The following is a 17,910-nucleotide window of genomic DNA, read 5'->3' on the forward strand; positions in this document are numbered from 1 at the left end:
GGACTTGGATCAGGAGCATACAATATATGCATGGTCGTGAAAGATTATTCATACATATATTTGCATTAGTATGTTTAACAGATCCTTATATCTATATCTAATCCAGTTATGCAACAGGTCAACCCAACAAGACTTCACTTATCCACACATCTACAGATCGAAAGCTTTTATATATTTTGAAAAGTCTCGCAATGGATATGTACATTGCGTAGATACATACAGATACAAAAAAAAAAAAACCTTAAGCTTTTAATTAATATTGTCTTCAATTACTAATATGTACATGAGCTGTATCCTTTTTGTCAAACACATGAGCTCATGTTTAACAAGTTTTCTTTCTTTTCATTTCAGAATTTGATTTACATAGGTCAGATGACATGACACGTCTTGAGCAGCTCATGGCATCTACAGCCCCCAAGAATCATCCCATTAAAAAGTTTACATGGGGTATATAAGATTCATTCGTCCCTTTGTCTTTAAATTTGTTTAACGTTTAAGTTGCCTTTGTCTTTAAATTGTTCGGTTTTTTTTTTTTTTTTTTCATCCTTAGGCAACAAAAAGTCCTTTTCAATCCTTGAAAAGAATGATAAAAAGAAACTTCTCCATGAACAACTTTTGAATATGTTCAAAACGTATTTTGTGGGTGCTTCAATGAATCTTGTGGTGCATGGATCAGGTGATATTCTTGTGTTTCATTTGATATGTCTCTGTGATATTCTTGTGTTTCATTTGATATGTCTCTCTCTTTTGTGCAATTTAAAGAAATGATTCATTTGATTTATCTTTTGTAGATCCCATCGATAAGCTTGCAACGTGGGTGACATCTCACTTCGCTAATATTAAGCCCAAGGAAGCAACACAACCTCTGTTACGTAAATTTGATCCTAAAATTCCTTTATGGAATCCTTCTGATTCATCCAAGTATCTATATATCCTTAAAGCTGTTGGGGAGGAAAACCGTCTTCAAATTAGTTGGAAGATACCTCCTAAGATTCCTTCAGATTCATTTTCAATCTTTCCTCCAGATTCCGAGAGGCCAGAAATATATCTCCAGAAACTATTAGGCCATAGTAAGTATTTATTATTTTCATTGTTGTGTTTTATGTTGTACTAATATGTTCAGCTCTGTAACTAGTTTTTTCAAATTTTCAGGATCTAAAGGATCTCTCTACACTCTTTTCAAAGAAAAGGGTTGGATACTGATCTAGAGGTCTCTGTTGGGGCTCTCAAATTCGATGCTGATAATGATGAAGAAAGCACAATTGATTGTACTTCCATTGGTAGATTGTTTATAATCTCTCTTCATCTCAGAAACAACATCCAAATTAGTGAGGTATAGATTTATTCTTTACTCTTTCACTTCAATTTGGTTGATTATTACTCTTACATTTCAATTGGTTGATTAATTACTATATATTTTTTTAACAGATATATCGGATGGTTACTTATGTCTATGAGTTTCTAAGCTTTGTCGAACATGAAGATGCTCCATCATGGGTAATGGAAGAATATTTCCTTATGAAGGAAATCATGTTTGCATCATTTGATTGTTATGATGCATATGGTTCAGACCCGCCAGCTTTAACTCAAAGAATTGCAGGTTGGTATTTTCTCTTGCTTGTGATATTTCTTTGTTTTATCATCAATTTCATTTTTGGTTCTAATAAAATTTTGTTTTTGTATAGCCAACATGAGTTATTATTATCCATTGAAGAAATCTCTTTCTGGAGATTATACTCATCTCTCTTGCAGCAGACAATCAGTTTTAGGCCTTCTGTGTTTTTTTACGAACTCAAATATGAGGCTTGATTTTGTTGATAAATCACTTGTTGAAGCAGGTAAAGTAATCAAATCTCATTGTCTTGTTCTTTTTTTGGATCTTATGTTTGTTTTAACTTTCATCCTTGTTTTCAGAATGCTTAGTGGAATCGTGGTTCAACTCCTTCTACAAAAAAACGGAAATTCCATCTACCATTACAGGTAAATGGCGGCTTCGTGTTCATGAAAAGCAGCGTTTTCAGTTTCCCCCCAAGAACAACTTTCTTCCGTCTCGCTCTCCAAATGAGGATGATCTTATGAATGAGGATGATAGTGAGGAGGATGACGAGGATGATAATGAGCCGGATGATCTTATGAATGAGGATTCGGATTCACTTGCCAATGAGGAGGATGATAATGAGCCTTTAGTTCACAAGTCGCATATTAAATTATGGCATTTACCTGACAACGATGAAGTGCCATGTGTTAGTTTCATTGTTTATCCTGCTTTGTCCTCTGAGTTGAAGAATCAACTAATGGTTCACTTGTATGTGAATCATCTAAAAGATTCTTTATCAGAAATCTTATACCAAGTAAGTGTCTCATAACTTCATTTCTTTTATATGAAAGATGTATAGACTTGAAACATTTTTTACCCAAGTTTATATATGTACAGGGAGGAGAAGCCAATTTTGAAACATCAATATTGATTTTCTCAAAAATCAATATTGAATTCAAAGTGAGTGGCTTTAAAGAAAATCTCTTCAAGTACATCTCTGAGATTTGGAATCAATTCAAATCATTTACCCATCCATACGAAACCACTTTTGCGGTATGAATTTATTTATAAAAGAAAATATATTGCAATCTTCTTTTTTATATTGCTAAAGTATCTATGAACCTCTCTTTCAGATGGTAAAAGAGCTAGTGGAGAATCTTCAGAAGAAGAGCGTTCTGGAAGTTTCTGGTTATTCTAATAACTTGATGTTACAACAATTAACACAATCATCTTATGCCATTGATGAGATGTTGAGCACTCTGTCTTCAATCTCTTATGATGAATTTGTTCAATTCATCCCTCATATGTCTTCCAAGGTATCCGACAATCTTTTTTCGATTTGTGATTTTCTAAGTGATTTATTTTTTTTCGTTTTAAACTTCTTTTACAGATGTTCATTGAGGGTCTATTCAAAGGAGATATATCCAAATTATTTAAGATGAATCTTTACACATGTCCAAATTATTTGAAGAGAGTGTAGAAATTCCTTGTGATCAGGAATATGTACATATTCCTCGTGGCACTAATGAATTTCAGAGTTCAAGTTAATTCTGATATCAATTCTTTTGCCGAGGTAAAAACAAAAACTTATGCTTTTAAGTTATATAATGTTCCTTTGTCTCATTTTTATTCTTTTTGTTGGCAGGTTTCTTTCCAAATTGGAATGGAGAAGTTCTCTGCCAAGAAAACAGCAATATTAAAGTTGTTCCACGCAATGATAGGCCATAACTTATAAGATCAACTAAGGTTAGTTTCTCTTCTGAATATTTTGGATGAAAAATTATCAAATCTTTGGTATTGGGTGTGGTTGTTAACAATGAATTTTATGATTTCTAGTGCAAAAGAGAAACTTGGATACCGTGTTGATAGCGGTGTTGATTTTAGGTATGGAATCAACCGATTCGTAATCAACATTACTTCTTCAGTGTACGACCCTGCATATTTGCTAAGTCGTATACACAATTATGTAGAGACTCTTGAAGTATCTCTGGTATGTTTTTCTAATTAAAATTTGAAGTTTATTGTATAGTATTTTCATTAAAAAGGCTTTGTTAATCATTCAACTTCCTAATACTTATAGAAAGAGGTTAATGAAGATACCTTTAAAGGCCACATAGATTTCTTGGCTCAGACATTCCCAAGTCAAGATGGGGAAGATCTGTGGGATCAGATTACTGAGAAAAGGTAACATTTACATCTTTTAAATGATAGTTTGGCCTAGCTTGCACTATTTTGAATTACTAACTTATTGGTTGACTTGCAGATTCTGCCAAGGCTTCAATAAGAATGTAGTCTCTGAATTAAAAAAGATAAGAAAGAAAGATGTTGTCTGCTTTGTCAAAAAGTACTTGATAGCATCGAGTCACCACCACCGTAAACTTGAGGTATGTATTTGGGGGGTGCAACACTCCCTGCCCCCTTTGACATCTTCTGTATGAAGTGTTTGCTTAAAGAAATCTCAGCCGTGGAAGCCAAGGGAAAGTGAAGGTCGTGACCAGCTCAAGTCATCAATCGAGAAGATATAGCCAGCTCTAGCTAATCTAGATACGAAGGTTTTGCAAACCAATATTAGAACTTTTTCAAAGTCTCGTGAAGACTTTCTTAAGTCTTGTGAACTCTTTCTTACTTCTTGTGAACTCTTTTCTTACGTCTTGTGAACTTTATGAAGTCTGGTGAACTCTTTGAAGTCAATTAAGAGTGAATGGTTATTAAAAAATGAAAACTCTTTTTAAGTCTGGTGAGCTCTGAACTTTTTCTGAAGTCTTGTGAACTATTGTAACGGGACCATAGACGGATGTTTGGATCCAATTCACTAGGACGCGGCAAGCTAACATCTAGATTATTATTACATACCAACTTTAAGGTCTCTCTCTGGTGCATCACATCTAAAATTAAATAGATTATATGTAGTTTTTATCGAGACCAAAAAAAACTGTTGACTGAACAATTTGAAACTGGGATGCTAAAAAATAGTCGAACAATTTGAAACTGGGATGGATACTAAAAAAATTGAGAAGTAAGTCTAGCAAAGTCTTGCCCCAAATCTGGTCAAGTCTTTTCTTAAGTCTTACAAAGTCTTGCGCTCAAGTCTGCCCTTAAATCTTATGAAACAAATTGCGCCAAACCTGGTTAAGTCTTGCCACAACCCTGGTCAAATCTGGTTATGTCTTACCTCAAGTCTGGTGAACTTTTGCCTCAAGTCTAGTAAAAATCTGGTGAAGTCTTGCCTCAAGTCTAGTGAATCTTTGCGCCAAATCTGGGAAGTCTTGGTGAAGTCTTGCCTCAAGTCTAGTGAATTTTTGCGCCAAATTTGGGAAGTCTTGCCTCAAGTCTAGTGAATTTTTTGCGCCAAATCTGGGAAGTCTTACCTCAAGTCTGGTGAAGTAAGTCTTTCCTTAAGTCGGGTAAAATCTGCTGAAGTCTTGCCTGTCTTAGACCATCTTTATTGGTTAACTAGAGAGATCCTTAAGAAAAATCGTACGACGTTCAGTACAAACAAAAGTGAACTAGAGAGATCCTTGAGAAAAATGTAGTCTTTGGTACTTTGCCTCTCTAATGTTTTACGATTTGTGTTAAGCTAAGCAAAGTACAAGACACAAACAAGAATGAACTAGAGAGATGTATGCTTCGCCTAGTTTATGCTATGTAAAAATCTAGATTCACCAAACTGGAGACAAGAATTAACCAGATTTGAGGCAAAACTTCACCATACTTGACCCAAGAATTCACCCTACTTTAGGCATGTCTTTTCACTATATTTTATTTATATTTTTTTATCATAACTTTTCGTTCTAATAAGTGTGTCTATTTAAATAGTCATGCTTTTTGAACTCTCTTTATATTTGTCTCTTCATCACTAATTAACAAGTTCATTGAAACAAATTTTCCATTTTATGTTGAGTCAATTGAATATATTCTATAATCTAACTAAAATTTTAGAAATGATTATAGCAATAAAGAAATTTTATACAACTTAATATTGAATTTACAGTTGTGTCTATTTATCTTAACTTTCCGTTTAAAAAAATATTTTAATATTTAAAAATAATAATAACAATTTGAATAAATGAGAACAACAGTTGCGACTTTTCGCAGTACTTTTTTGTAAAAAAGTTAGTTTTATTTGTTCTTTTTAAAAAACTCAAACAGTTGTATTTGTTCATTGTAGAGTTGTGTCTTTTCACTATATTTTATTCATATTTTTTCATCACAACTTTTCGTTCTAATAGATGTGTCTATTTAAATAGTCATATCTTTTGAACTCTCTATATATTTGTGTCTTCATAAATAACTAACAAATCATTGTTCATTGTAACAAATTTTTCATTTTATTTTAAATATAAATATTTAGAATATTATTTTTTTATTTTTTTATTTTTTTATATCTAATATTCAATGTTATTCTATTATCTAACTAAAATTTTAGAAATGATTATAGTAATATAGAAATTTAATAAAACTTAATATATAATTTACATTTGCGTTTATTTATCATAACTTTTTGTTAAAAACTATTTTAATATTTAAAATTTATTTTATTTTGTTCAAGAGTTGTGTATTTTAATTTACCATTGATACTTTTTCACTCATTATTAAATATATTTTTAATTATAGTTATCTAATAGAAAATCACATTAATCATTATAACCATTAATTCAATATTTTCAGTAAGGATCACTTTGTCATAATGAATTTTTTTAATTGTAACTCTTTACCATAATTCTTCATAAAAATATCTTATATTTATAATACTTTAAACAATATGTTTTGCAAAGTTGCGTCTATTCTACATAATATTTTTTGTTATAAGTTTTTATTTTGATGATTGTGTTTTTATTAACAGTTTATGTATTTAAACTATTCTATTACATTTAAATAATTGCATAATGTATAATTTTAAATTTAATTTTTTTTCTCTAAAATACTTCCCCGCGACATCGTGGGGGATCTGAGTCCTAGTAGTAACAATAATAACAATAATAAAAATAATAATAAAACAGCGAACAACAATTGCTTTGTGTATATATACATACCATGAAATCTGAAGGTATTACAAAACACAATAGAGTACGAAACAATCCTGACAACACATAAACATTAAACCACCTCTGTCTTTCATGAAGCCCTTTTTTGTCTAACACGCCACCTCCAGTAACTATGCAGCTTTTCACAGGAGCTTCCTCAAACCAGACTAGGCACTTGTTGAGCACACATGACATGAGTACTCATTTACCAGAAGTGCGTCCAACGCGTACTTGTACATCGAGAAGAAGTACATGAAGAGCCAATGCTTAGGAAGACTCTCTTTAGAGATGAAGTAACCAGAGAACAAGAAGAATGCCGCCAGAAGAATTGTCACTAGAGATGTTCCAGCAATGTAGTTAGGCGCAAGAGAGCTCAAGAAAAGCACAAAAGAGTTTGCCATTAGGAAAATGATCCAGATCACGAGCACAAAGTAGACGAAAGCTTGCCATGAAGGGCAGAGACCTACAAGAAAATCACATATTCTTTTCCTTCAAAGGATTCGAACCCGCCACTTTAACTGCTTCTCGATGCGTTTTTCCTATGTCTCAACCACTATCTTTTTTATTCATGATGCCCCAAAATCTTTTAATATCGTGATGCATAATCACAAGCTTTACCAACTTCAGGGCGAAAGCGTTGATGACTTACTCCACAGTGGATCAATTTACTTAACAAGCCACAAACACATAAACCCACAGTAATCATTCACACCCACATAAACCCATAGTTGTTTGGAAGATATTTTTGTTTATGTATTTGTTCATTGTATTTGCTCATTGTACAAATATTGTAGTAGTTGCCCATGTTAGTAATTTTAAATGATCGTCTAAATGATAAATAGAAACTTTAATAACTAACGATGAAATTCTATTTCTACTAGAGTTAATGGGTTATAATTAAAAAATTTAACTTTTGATCAAAAAAAAATTAAAAATTAAAAATTTTAAGCTTACACAGAAAAAAAAGAAAGTAAGTGTGTATTACAAATTTACAAACCAAATGCATTTGTTTATTACACTCAAGTCGATCAATACAAAGATTTCGTTTTCCTTTTCTTTTCTTCACAAGATTTAAAAGTTAAAGTTTACACAAACACAAAAAAAAAGTATGTATTTCAATACAAATGCATTTGTTTATTACACTAAAGTTAATACAACTAATTCGTTTTCCTCGTCTTCTTTGCTTCACATAATTTCAAAAGTTTAATAGTTGCTTTCAAGGCAGAAGATGTGGCCACAGTATCAAAGTACCACGTGGATGAGGACGAAGTTTCGACTTTCCAATATACAATATGCTACAAACCCTGCATTATATTATCTGATCATACATAACTTCTTTCAATTACAGACTTACACTTCAGCATCAAAAAGCTACAAAAAAATATTACATAAATTAGAGTCGTCTCGAATCTAAGCAACAAAAAGCTCCAAAAAACAAAAGAAATAAAAATTCCAGTCCGATTCATTCACTAAAGAAAGAAAGAATGTTTTTTTTTCTACAAATGTTTCCTAAAATAGAGTATAAAACCGAAACAACTGATTCAGTAAAAGCTCAACTAATCGTCCGTACACCAAAAACGGAAAGATGGTCCCACGAAAGAGAGTCGAAATCATGAAACCGTGGTTCGACCGTGGGAAGTAGTGTCCCTACCTTCCCTTCACTGCCCCCCACTGGCCACTGCGTACGTAATTACGTATACGTGGCTCGCTCTCGATTTCCCTTAACACGTTCATGTCACTTTCAAGCTTTACTTTCTATTTTGCACTAGAAACTTATTTTGTGGTTTACTGCTCTTTTACCACTCTTTTCCCCTCTCGTTGTCGTCCGACGATGTCAATAATGACGTGAGAGATTTGAGAGTGCGATGTCACAGGGATGGTTCTAGTAAACGAATATTTTATGAAGATATTTTATTGTTTTTTTTCTTTTGTTTTTTTAAGATATTTGATAGCTATTATTGAGATTTTGAGAGATAATTTGTAGTTGATTGGATCTCTGAAACAAACAAAAAACAAAAAAAAAATATTTTATAGATGTATTATTGTATCGGTCGACGACTCGACGGTCTAATCTAATCCTTGGCTTAATCAAGTTCTATATTTTAGTTTAGCTTTATTAAAATAGTCGCTGGTTTAACAGTCTTACACAAACACAAGTTATTGTGTCGCTACGCTAGTTTTGGTACACAAACACATGTTAAACAATCTTAAGCATCATTTTTGTGCAGATGATTCTTTGGCCGAAGGTTGTTTTTTTTTTTTTTACTACGTACTTTAAGAAGCGTTGATTGGAGATTAAAATACAATTGCAATAACATGTTTTTTTTGATAAAGCAGATCATTATTAACTAAGTCAGTAGTGAAGCGGCGAAGTGAAGGGAAACACATGATTTTGAAATTGTATATTGTAAAGAGAGAAAAAAAAATTACATCTTGAACTTGAATTAGATCACCATATTAAGTTATATATTGTGAAGAAAAGATATATATATACTATGAATGGGTATAAGAAAATATAGATATACCATGAATGGATATAGAACACTCAATTGGAGCTGATATATTTATAACTATATAAGTTTGAAGCTCTCAATTGGAGTATCTTCTCGTGAAGTTCAACTCACCGTGGTTTTCGACAAGTTTTCCGGCAATAAATGTGGATGAGAGGTAGTTGAAGAGGAGAGAATCAGAAGATAGGTGTGGTGGTTGATGAAGGAAATAAGATGAGACAGGGGTAAACTCTTCCAAGTAAGAAGCTCCCGGCGGAGGTGGAATGGTAATTGTAGGAGGAGGAGCTTGTCACCACCATTAGAGAGAGAGGAAAGAGAGGAAATAGTTTAAAGTGAGAATGAGGCTGAGGGTTGTGTGATCAATTGCATGCAAAGATTTTTATTGCATCTTTACCACACTCTCTTTTTGTCACGTACTCAAACACTTGTTCATTTTGTCTCCCAAACCCGACACACCCCGCCACTTGCCAATACACAGTCAGGTAGAAATCGTATTCTAGAGAATTGACTAATTTATGCGATGAAACTCCAAAACCGTTAGTTTATTGACTTGCGTTCTCGCATATATTCAAGTATAAATTACATAACTTCCATAAAAATCTGAAGGAAATACTATAGAATATTCACAAAAAGGAAAACCATACCAATCTTTGTCCCTTTTCTTTATACTGATATATTATTCTATAGCACCTATGCTTAACATTCACTATTAATTTTCGTTTGTTAATTTTTGGTCATGCTAAAGAGTTTTTTAATCTTCTTGGGTCAGTATTAAAATTTATATGCTCAATCCTATCCGTCTATCAAGATTGTGATTATAATTACACTTTTTGATATGAGATGAATTGTTGTTACATGCCGACAAGCGATTTTTATTCATTTAATTATTAAATCAAGAATGATTATGTTCTTAATTGTTTAATTATTATGATCACACAAATATCTACTCGCACAATTTAGTTGCAATGCAGAATACGTCCAAGAACAAGACACATAAAATATCATTTACGGATATTATTACCCCTCGGTCTTCGGTTTGGTTTGTTCGGATTAGACCGAGTAAACCGAAACATTCGGAATTCGGGTCCGAGAGAACAACAGTAAGTAAACCGATCGGATTGAATAAAATTGGGAATTCGATTTCGGGTAAATTCGGTTTGGAATCTAATTTCCGATCGGTTTTGTAAACCGAGGTATAAAAGCTTAGTTTTCTCATAATCTCATTAACCCTAAACCTAATCACTCTCTGAAACCCTTGTCTGCGACTGCAACGACGATTCTTTCGCCGTGAACACCAAAGTCCGACTCACTCACTCTTCTTGATCATTTCTTCCCTCCTTCTCTTAATCTCTTCTTATGTTACTCTTCTTCGTCTTCTAACAAGTATATAGGCGTTGGTTCTTCAGATTTGGTGAACCCTAATCCCCAAATCGAAAAGGTAATCTCTTATTCCTTTCAATCTCTGTTGTTATAATCGAAATGGTTTGAAATCCTTGGGTTTCTGTTAATTTGTAGTACCCTAATCTCGTTAATCTCTGATTTACAACAAAAAAACCCTAACCCTAAATTTTTCCAAATCGATTTATTTTCCAAATTTTGTTCTAGTTTCTTGATTTCTTCTTCGAGGTTGTTAAATGTACTACTGTTGTTTTTAGTTTTGAAGTTTTAAGCTGAAATTAACCACAACCTAGGGATGTTGTTAGTCGATTGAATTGAGTAGACTTTTCTTGATGGTAAACTTGTTTAAACTTCTCTAATGCTAAGCGTCTGTTATGCTTTGTAGATGGAGGCTGAAGATTACGACCCTAACGTCCGGAAGGATGGTGAAGAACCTGTTATCATAGAAGGAAGTAGAAATAGTAATGAAGAGGTTAGAAAGCAGGCTCATATTATGTTTGATAAGTTTGATAAGTATTGGGATGGGTTGATGAATATGAATCCGATCATCATTGTTGCTAGTGTTTTAGATCCCCGGAATAAAATTCAGTTTGCTACTCTCTGCTTTGAACAACTTTATGGTAAGAATACAATATAGTTTAAGAAGCTTAGTAATTCACTTACATGTGTGATGAAACAACTGTACTCGGAATACAGTTTGAGACTTAGCAACCCTATGGATGTTGATCAACCAGAAGCTGAAAATCCGAGACATATTGTAGATGACTTATCCGATGATGATGACTGTGAGGGTATTGATTCTTTATACAACAAGCTGGTTAGATCTAAGGGACCAGTAGAAGGCTGCAGTGAGTTAGATATCTACTTAACTGAGAAGACATAGGTTAGAGTAGAGAGTTCTTTGGGTTTCCCTTATGATGTCCTCTCATGGTGGAAATGCAACAGCCAGAAGTTCCCAATCTTATCTGCAATGGCTAAGGATGTTCTAGCTATTCAAGTCTCCTCTGTTGCTTCGGAATCAGTTTTTAGCACAAGTGGTCGAGTCTTGGATTCATATAGGAGTTCTTTAACTCCTTATATGGTTGAGGTTCTGACTCTCACACAGCAATGGCTTAGGTGCAACTTCAAAGCAGATGATGAAGTTGCAAACATAACCCAAATGATGGAGGATGTTGCATTCTTTGAATCCCTTGGTAAGTATAACATTTCTGTTTATATACATTTCGTCATACCATCTTACTTATAAGTTCTCACACTTGTTTGTTTTCATTGTGTAGATTCACGGAATGCACAGACTCAATGAAATTCTTTATATAAGTTAAGTATTTCAATTTATGTGTTCTTGCTTGTTACTTGATAGTTTATTGACTGTTGGAACAAACCGATTATAAGTTCTAAGGCTTCTTTGTTTTCAATGTTTACAGGTAATCATAGGCTGCTCTTTTGTCCTTTTTGATGTGGATTAGCAGCTTTAACTTAACTATTGGCGCAAATGGAAGCTCCTCATGCCTCATTAGTACATTTTGACTAGGATAAGGAGCCTGCGACCAAGACCAACAGCCAACAGCCTTATTGTATTGATTCAATACCCTCTCTCTCTCTCTTTTGAACAATGTGATGGTATTGTCTCAATTCTAAACTGTTCTGAGGCTTCTTTTGGTTCATACATTCTGATGTATATCATGGCAAATATGGTCTGTAATGGTATATTGATGAGCAAAGTCTCATTTTTTTTTGGCTATTTTGGTTTAGAAAACCGAATTACATTGTATTTCAGTTTTATTCGGATAAGAATTTTAGACAGCAAACCGATTCGAATTACCCGAGAACCGTTTAAACCGACCCGAATCTTTAATCGGATTATTTCGGAACCAATTTGAAAAATCCGAATAACCCTGAAAACCGAATAAACCGTTCCAAACATACCGAAAATTCCGAAGCCCCAGGGCTAGATCTTATTATAAGATTCTTATACTATCTATTATTTTGTAGTCGGGTGACAATAAGCTTATTCATGGAACTTAATAATTTTAAAAATTGGTTGTCCTACACTACACAAAACGACAACCACAGTGCCACACACACACATTCACAATTTCACACAATAGAAGGTATAGGAAACCCACATAGAGATATAACGAGTGAAGAAGAGTCAAAAGCCTTCTCAGACAGGTCAAAGGACACATGTCAGACTCTTAGTGAGTAAAACCCGAAAACCTCATTTTTACAGAACCGTGGGAATGCTTAGTTTGTGTTTTGTACTCGTGGCATTCCCAGAGACAGAAGTTTCGTGTTCTTCTTTTATTTTTGTCCATAAAATATCTATTCACTCCGGCCAATATAAAGACGAACTCCCACTCCAGCCTTTCTTTAGCTACAAACATTAAATCCACCTGAAAATATAAAAATAAATATTTTAAACGAAACAGAGATGTTTTACTAATAATAGAAACAGAGAGATCTTTTAGTTACTACTTATTACAACCTTATCCAGATTATTTCAAACAGAGCAATTCCAACAATGAACTCATTCTCTGAAATGTTTGGCTCCGGTTACGAGTCTCCGGCTTCATCATCAGGCGGAGATTATTGTCCGACGCTGGCGGCGAGTTGTCCCAAGAAACCAGCTGGTCGTAAGAAGTTTCGTGAAACTCGTCACCCAATTTACAGAGGAGTTCGTCAGAGAAACTCTGGTAAGTGGGTGTGTGAAGTGAGAGAGCCAAACAAGAAATCTAGGATTTGGCTAGGAACATTCCAAACCGCCGAGATGGCAGCTCGTGCTCACGACGTCGCTGCCATAGCCCTCCGTGGCCGATCCGCCTGTCTTAATTTCGCCGACTCGGCTTGGCGGCTCCGAATCCCGGAGTCTACCTGCGCCAAGGAAATCCAGAAGGCGGCGTCTGAAGCTGCGTTGGCTTTTCAAAATGAGAGTGATACCACGACGACTGATCATGGCCTTGACATGGAGGAGACGTTGGTGGAAGCTGTAGTAACGGCAGAACAGAGCGAAGCGTTTTATATGGACGAGGAGGCAATGTTCGGGATGNGGCCAATATAAAGACGAACTCCCACTCCAGCCTTTCTTTAGCTACAAACATTAAATCCACCTGAAAATATAAAAATAAATATTTTAAACGAAACAGAGATGTTTTACTAATAATAGAAACAGAGAGATCTTTTAGTTACTACTTATTACAACCTTATCCAGATTATTTCAAACAGAGCAATTCCAACAATGAACTCATTCTCTGAAATGTTTGGCTCCGGTTACGAGTCTCCGGCTTCATCATCAGGCGGAGATTATTGTCCGACGCTGGCGGCGAGTTGTCCCAAGAAACCAGCTGGTCGTAAGAAGTTTCGTGAAACTCGTCACCCAATTTACAGAGGAGTTCGTCAGAGAAACTCTGGTAAGTGGGTGTGTGAAGTGAGAGAGCCAAACAAGAAATCTAGGATTTGGCTAGGAACATTCCAAACCGCCGAGATGGCAGCTCGTGCTCACGACGTCGCTGCCATAGCCCTCCGTGGCCGATCCGCCTGTCTTAATTTCGCCGACTCGGCTTGGCGGCTCCGAATCCCGGAGTCTACCTGCGCCAAGGAAATCCAGAAGGCGGCGTCTGAAGCTGCGTTGGCTTTTCAAAATGAGAGTGATACCACGACGACTGATCATGGCCTTGACATGGAGGAGACGTTGGTGGAAGCTGTAGTAACGGCAGAACAGAGCGAAGCGTTTTATATGGACGAGGAGGCAATGTTCGGGATGCCGAGTTTCTTGGCTAATATGGCTGAAGGTATGCTTTTGCCACCTCCGTCCGTACAATGGAATAACAATTATGACGGCGAGGGAGATGCTGACATGTCTCTATGGAGTTATTAAAAATTCGATGTTCATTTCCAGTTTGTGCTATAATCTTTTTAAAATCTTGAAATCCTTTTTTTAGAATGGATCCTCTGCTTCTGTTTTTTTTTTTTGGTAAGTAACGTATTGTGTGACTTGTGTGAGACACGAGTGTAAATAATTCAATACAAATAAATCGTTTTCTACTGATTTGTCTCAGATAAGTTGAAATGTTGAACCCCCAAGAAAAATTAAAAAGTCGAATAGTTGCTTTCAAGGCAGAATATGTGGCCACAATCATTACACGTGGATCATATTGGCGTTGTGTTATATCATCACATACCCCGTGAATGATTTAGAGACTTACACTTTAGCTACCAAAAGCTACATAATAATATTCATAAAGTAGTGTGGCATGTCGAATCTACCAACAAAAATGCTACCAAAAATTCCATTCCAATCCGCTAAAGAATGTGATTTAAAAAAACGTTCCCTAAAATAGAGTTTGAAACAGAAAAACCGATTCAGCTAAACCGAAAATAACATGTCCGTACGACAACCAAATGTTAAAATAAGTTCCACATTCCAAAAAAAGGAAGATAGTCCCCACAAGCTAGCGCATGGGCCAATCAAAATCTTAACACCGTGGCTCCACCGCGGATACACTGTCCCTACCTGAATACCTTCCCTTCATCGCCTACCTTCTACGTGGCTCGCTGTGGAGTATCGCACCACGTGTCCCGTCACTTCAACCTTTAGTTTCTATTTTCTACTAATAGTATTTTGTTGTCTTATTTCTTGACCATGTCTCTCTTTGTCGTCGTGCTTCTCCAAAATATCTAAGAAAACGTGGGAGTCGTGAGTGTGATAGGCCAACGACGGAGACGTTTTTTGGAAGCGAATATAATTAATACTGATATTTTAGAGCTCTATTGGATTTGACTTGAGATATTACTATATTAGGCATACGTTGATATTTTATAGCTCTTATTGGATTTGACTTGAGATATTAGGTACATGTATTATTGAAATTTGAGATATTTTGTAGATTATATAGTAATAGTATCAGTCTAATCCCTGGCTTAATAATTCATTTACATGTTTTTGTTTAGTTTATTAAATTCCAACGCTAGTTTTGTCAAACATCTGTTAGACTTACGTAACCAATCAATCATGCTGACGCCAACGAAAAACCTAAGCAATTAAGCTGACTGTGTTGTAAGAGATAACACTTGCACAAACGATTATTCGGCAGATGATTTTTTATGTGACATTGGGCAGAGTTGAATTTTTTTCTTTTCTTTTTGCGTATAAAAAGGAAAATTATTTCTTTAGTACGTATGGTATATACACTCCTTCTATGGTTTTTTCATGTCTCACAAAGATTCACATTTAGTTAATTAATATCAAATTTTATAAATTTTAAAAAAATAATCATAAAAAATTAAAAATCTTAATAGTGTCTATAATACTTTTTAGTAAAAAAAATATATTGTATTTAAACTTAATAACCATTGTTTCTTAATTTGTGTAAAAATCCTCTAACATCAATATTTAAGGGACAAAAAAAAGTACTATACTACTTATATAGTTTTATACTTGAGAAGGGATACCGGATACGAGATAAAACCGATTGATTAATATGTTTTTTTTTAACTTCAGAATGAATCTTGATTGTCTACTTTTACAAAATTGTGTGTGTATTTTTTTTTTTTTGCATAATCAAGAGCATTATTTAATCAGTAGCGAAGAGATGGAACGAACACATGAGTTTAGATTGTATATTGTAATGAGAAAAAGGTGTTGATAATTGGATAACTGGATATAAAACATTCAAATGGAGCAAATAAATAAGTATGTGATCAAAAGGGTTTACCGGAGTACCTGGACGAGAAATTCTACTCATCATGATTTGCAACGAGTTTTCCGGTAAGGGAAGGTAGATCTAGAGGAGAAGTAGTTGAAGAGAAGAGGATCACAAGTTAAAGGTGTTGGTGAAGGAAATAATAGAAGAGAGGATGAAGAAGCTCCAAGATAGAGGTCTTGGTGAAGGAAATAAGAGAAGAGATGAGGAAGAAACTCCAAGATAGAGGTGTTGGTGAAGGAAATAAGATAAGAGAGGAGGAAGAAACTCCTCCGTGTGAGAAGGAGGTGCGGTGCCTGAAGGAGGAGGAGGTCGCCACCATTAGTAGAGAGAAGAGAGAGAGAGAGAGAGAGAGAGAGAGAGAGAGAGAGAGAGAGAGAGAGAGAGGGTTGAGAATTGTGATCAAGTTAATGCTAAATGTTCTTATATTGCATGCTTGCTATATTCGTCTTTTGTCACTTACTCAAACACTTTTCTATTTTGTCTCCTAAATCCAACACACCCCACCTTTTGTCAATGCATGATGTAGAGAATATTAAAGAAAAATGACTAATTATGCAATTAATTTTTCTGTTTATTTTTTTTTTTGCGATTTGATAAAAGAATGTTATGTTATTTAGTTTAATTGAATTAAAGTCTCTATGGATTAAAAATATATATATTATTAAAATTCTAAATACAATTTTCATAGCTTTCATAACATCTTTTAAAGTTATTGTAGAAAAATACAAATTTCGTAGTGTACAGTATATAATTTATAGTGATTACAATGTAAAACTATTTTCTATCCCAAAAAGAAAAACTAGGAGATCACTCAATTTATATTTTTGGAGATGTCATTACTTTAGTTGCCTATAGAATAATGATGATCTAGTTAACCATTTAGGGTTTTCCCAAATTTATACTATTTCGGCTTCCTTATAGTTTATCGACTACGAATCTAAATTTCTATAAACCATATTTCACAACTTTGTACACTTCTTAGTCAGTCTTAAAAACCATTCAACACAACCTCATTTCAAAATATTTGTAATAAAAAAACTACGTTATGGCTTACTTCCTTATATGATTAAATCTAGGCGGTGTAATTAGGATTTTTCAGTTCAGTTTAATTTGATCTTACTGAGAACCATTTGTGTTGCAGTAGCTACTGCTCAACATCAATTTTTGATTTGCACCGCGGTTGCCCAACCCAAAATTGCAATTACGATCTGTGTTTACAATGCTGTGAAGACATCCGTAAAGATTCTCTCTGCCAAAGAGCTGATATGTTAATGTTGGAATATGTAGACAAAGGAAAAGAATATATGCATGGTACTAGTGTTGCAAAACAAGTCTCCAGTTCCGATCCTGAGGACGAAAAAAAACTTGACTAATTGGTTCGGTGGTATGATGATCATACCCGAGTATTCTTTTGTCCATCAAAAAATTTAGGTGGTTGTGGTAGAAATAGTATTTTAGAGTTTAGAAGACTATTACCACTGACATGAATATCAGACGTGAAACAAAAATCAGAGACTATCAAGACTTCATACAAGGAAAATCTTACCGTGTCCAACTATAGGTGCATTCAACGCACAAGTAAAATCCATATGATTAAATCTAGATTGTCTAATGGTTATCACTTTTTTTTGGCATGAGCATGACATTATTTCATACATGTTCATTACCAAATTTGATCAATTTAATTTTTAAACGAAGGAAATCATTATGTTATATAATTTTGTATATTTTATGATAAA

The 17,910-nt window shown here is 34.3% G+C and overlaps 2 protein-coding genes, 1 long non-coding RNA gene and 1 pseudogene across 4 annotated transcripts; 3 read left to right on the forward strand and 1 right to left on the reverse strand.

Moving 5' to 3' along the window:
- Positions 171–4,218, forward strand: LOC104722418 (nardilysin-like). Of its 2 annotated transcripts, XM_019232369.1 has the most exons (13): positions 585–676; positions 792–1,070; positions 1,153–1,333; positions 1,429–1,600; positions 1,686–1,838; positions 1,915–2,351; positions 2,435–2,590; positions 2,671–2,853; positions 2,928–3,110; positions 3,183–3,283; positions 3,374–3,527; positions 3,618–3,721; positions 3,801–4,218. In XM_019232369.1, the coding sequence occupies exons 4-9, from the start codon at positions 1,438–1,440 to the stop codon at positions 3,015–3,017; spliced, it is 1,182 nt and encodes a 393-aa protein (XP_019087914.1). In that variant the 5' UTR covers positions 585–676; positions 792–1,070; positions 1,153–1,333; positions 1,429–1,437; the 3' UTR covers positions 3,018–3,110; positions 3,183–3,283; positions 3,374–3,527; positions 3,618–3,721; positions 3,801–4,218. The 2 variants fall into 2 exon arrangements, with proteins under 2 accessions (XP_019087913.1, XP_019087914.1); XM_019232368.1 differs by lacking the exons at positions 792–1,070; positions 1,153–1,333; positions 1,429–1,600 and adding an exon at positions 171–447 and having other exon boundaries at positions 551–676.
- On the forward strand, positions 12,715–13,459 carry LOC104727757 (annotated as a pseudogene).
- LOC104722420 (dehydration-responsive element-binding protein 1B-like) lies at positions 13,537–14,510 on the forward strand. The gene has a single exon (XM_010440574.2). The coding sequence runs from the start codon at positions 13,705–13,707 to the stop codon at positions 14,341–14,343; it is 639 nt and encodes a 212-aa protein (XP_010438876.1). The 5' UTR covers positions 13,537–13,704; the 3' UTR covers positions 14,344–14,510.
- On the reverse strand, positions 14,554–16,530 carry LOC104722421. Its single transcript, XR_757205.2, has 2 exons — positions 16,189–16,530; positions 14,554–15,143 (listed from the first exon to the last, which is right to left on the reverse strand). It is a non-coding gene; the product is annotated as an uncharacterized LOC104722421 (long non-coding RNA).

The sequence above is a fragment of the Camelina sativa genome, chromosome 11 (assembly GCF_000633955.1).
Source record: "Camelina sativa cultivar DH55 chromosome 11, Cs, whole genome shotgun sequence".
Taxonomy (NCBI): domain Eukaryota; kingdom Viridiplantae; phylum Streptophyta; class Magnoliopsida; order Brassicales; family Brassicaceae; genus Camelina; species Camelina sativa.

Bases quoted from the DNA above. Each gene is read 5' to 3' on its own strand.
- LOC104722420 (XM_010440574.2), top strand. From the start codon at position 13,705: ATGAACTCATTCTCTGAAATGTTTGGCTCCGGTTACGAGTCTCCGGCT.
- LOC104722418 (XM_019232368.1), top strand. From the start codon at position 378: ATGACACGTCTTGAGCAGCTCATGGCATCTACAGCCCCCAAGAATCAT. The intron at 1,839-1,914 runs GTAAAGTAATCA...CCTTGTTTTCAG, and splicing joins TAAATCACTTGTTGAAGCAG to AATGCTTAGTGGAATCGTGG. The intron at 2,854-2,927 runs GTATCCGACAAT...CTTCTTTTACAG, and splicing joins TCCCTCATATGTCTTCCAAG to ATGTTCATTGAGGGTCTATT.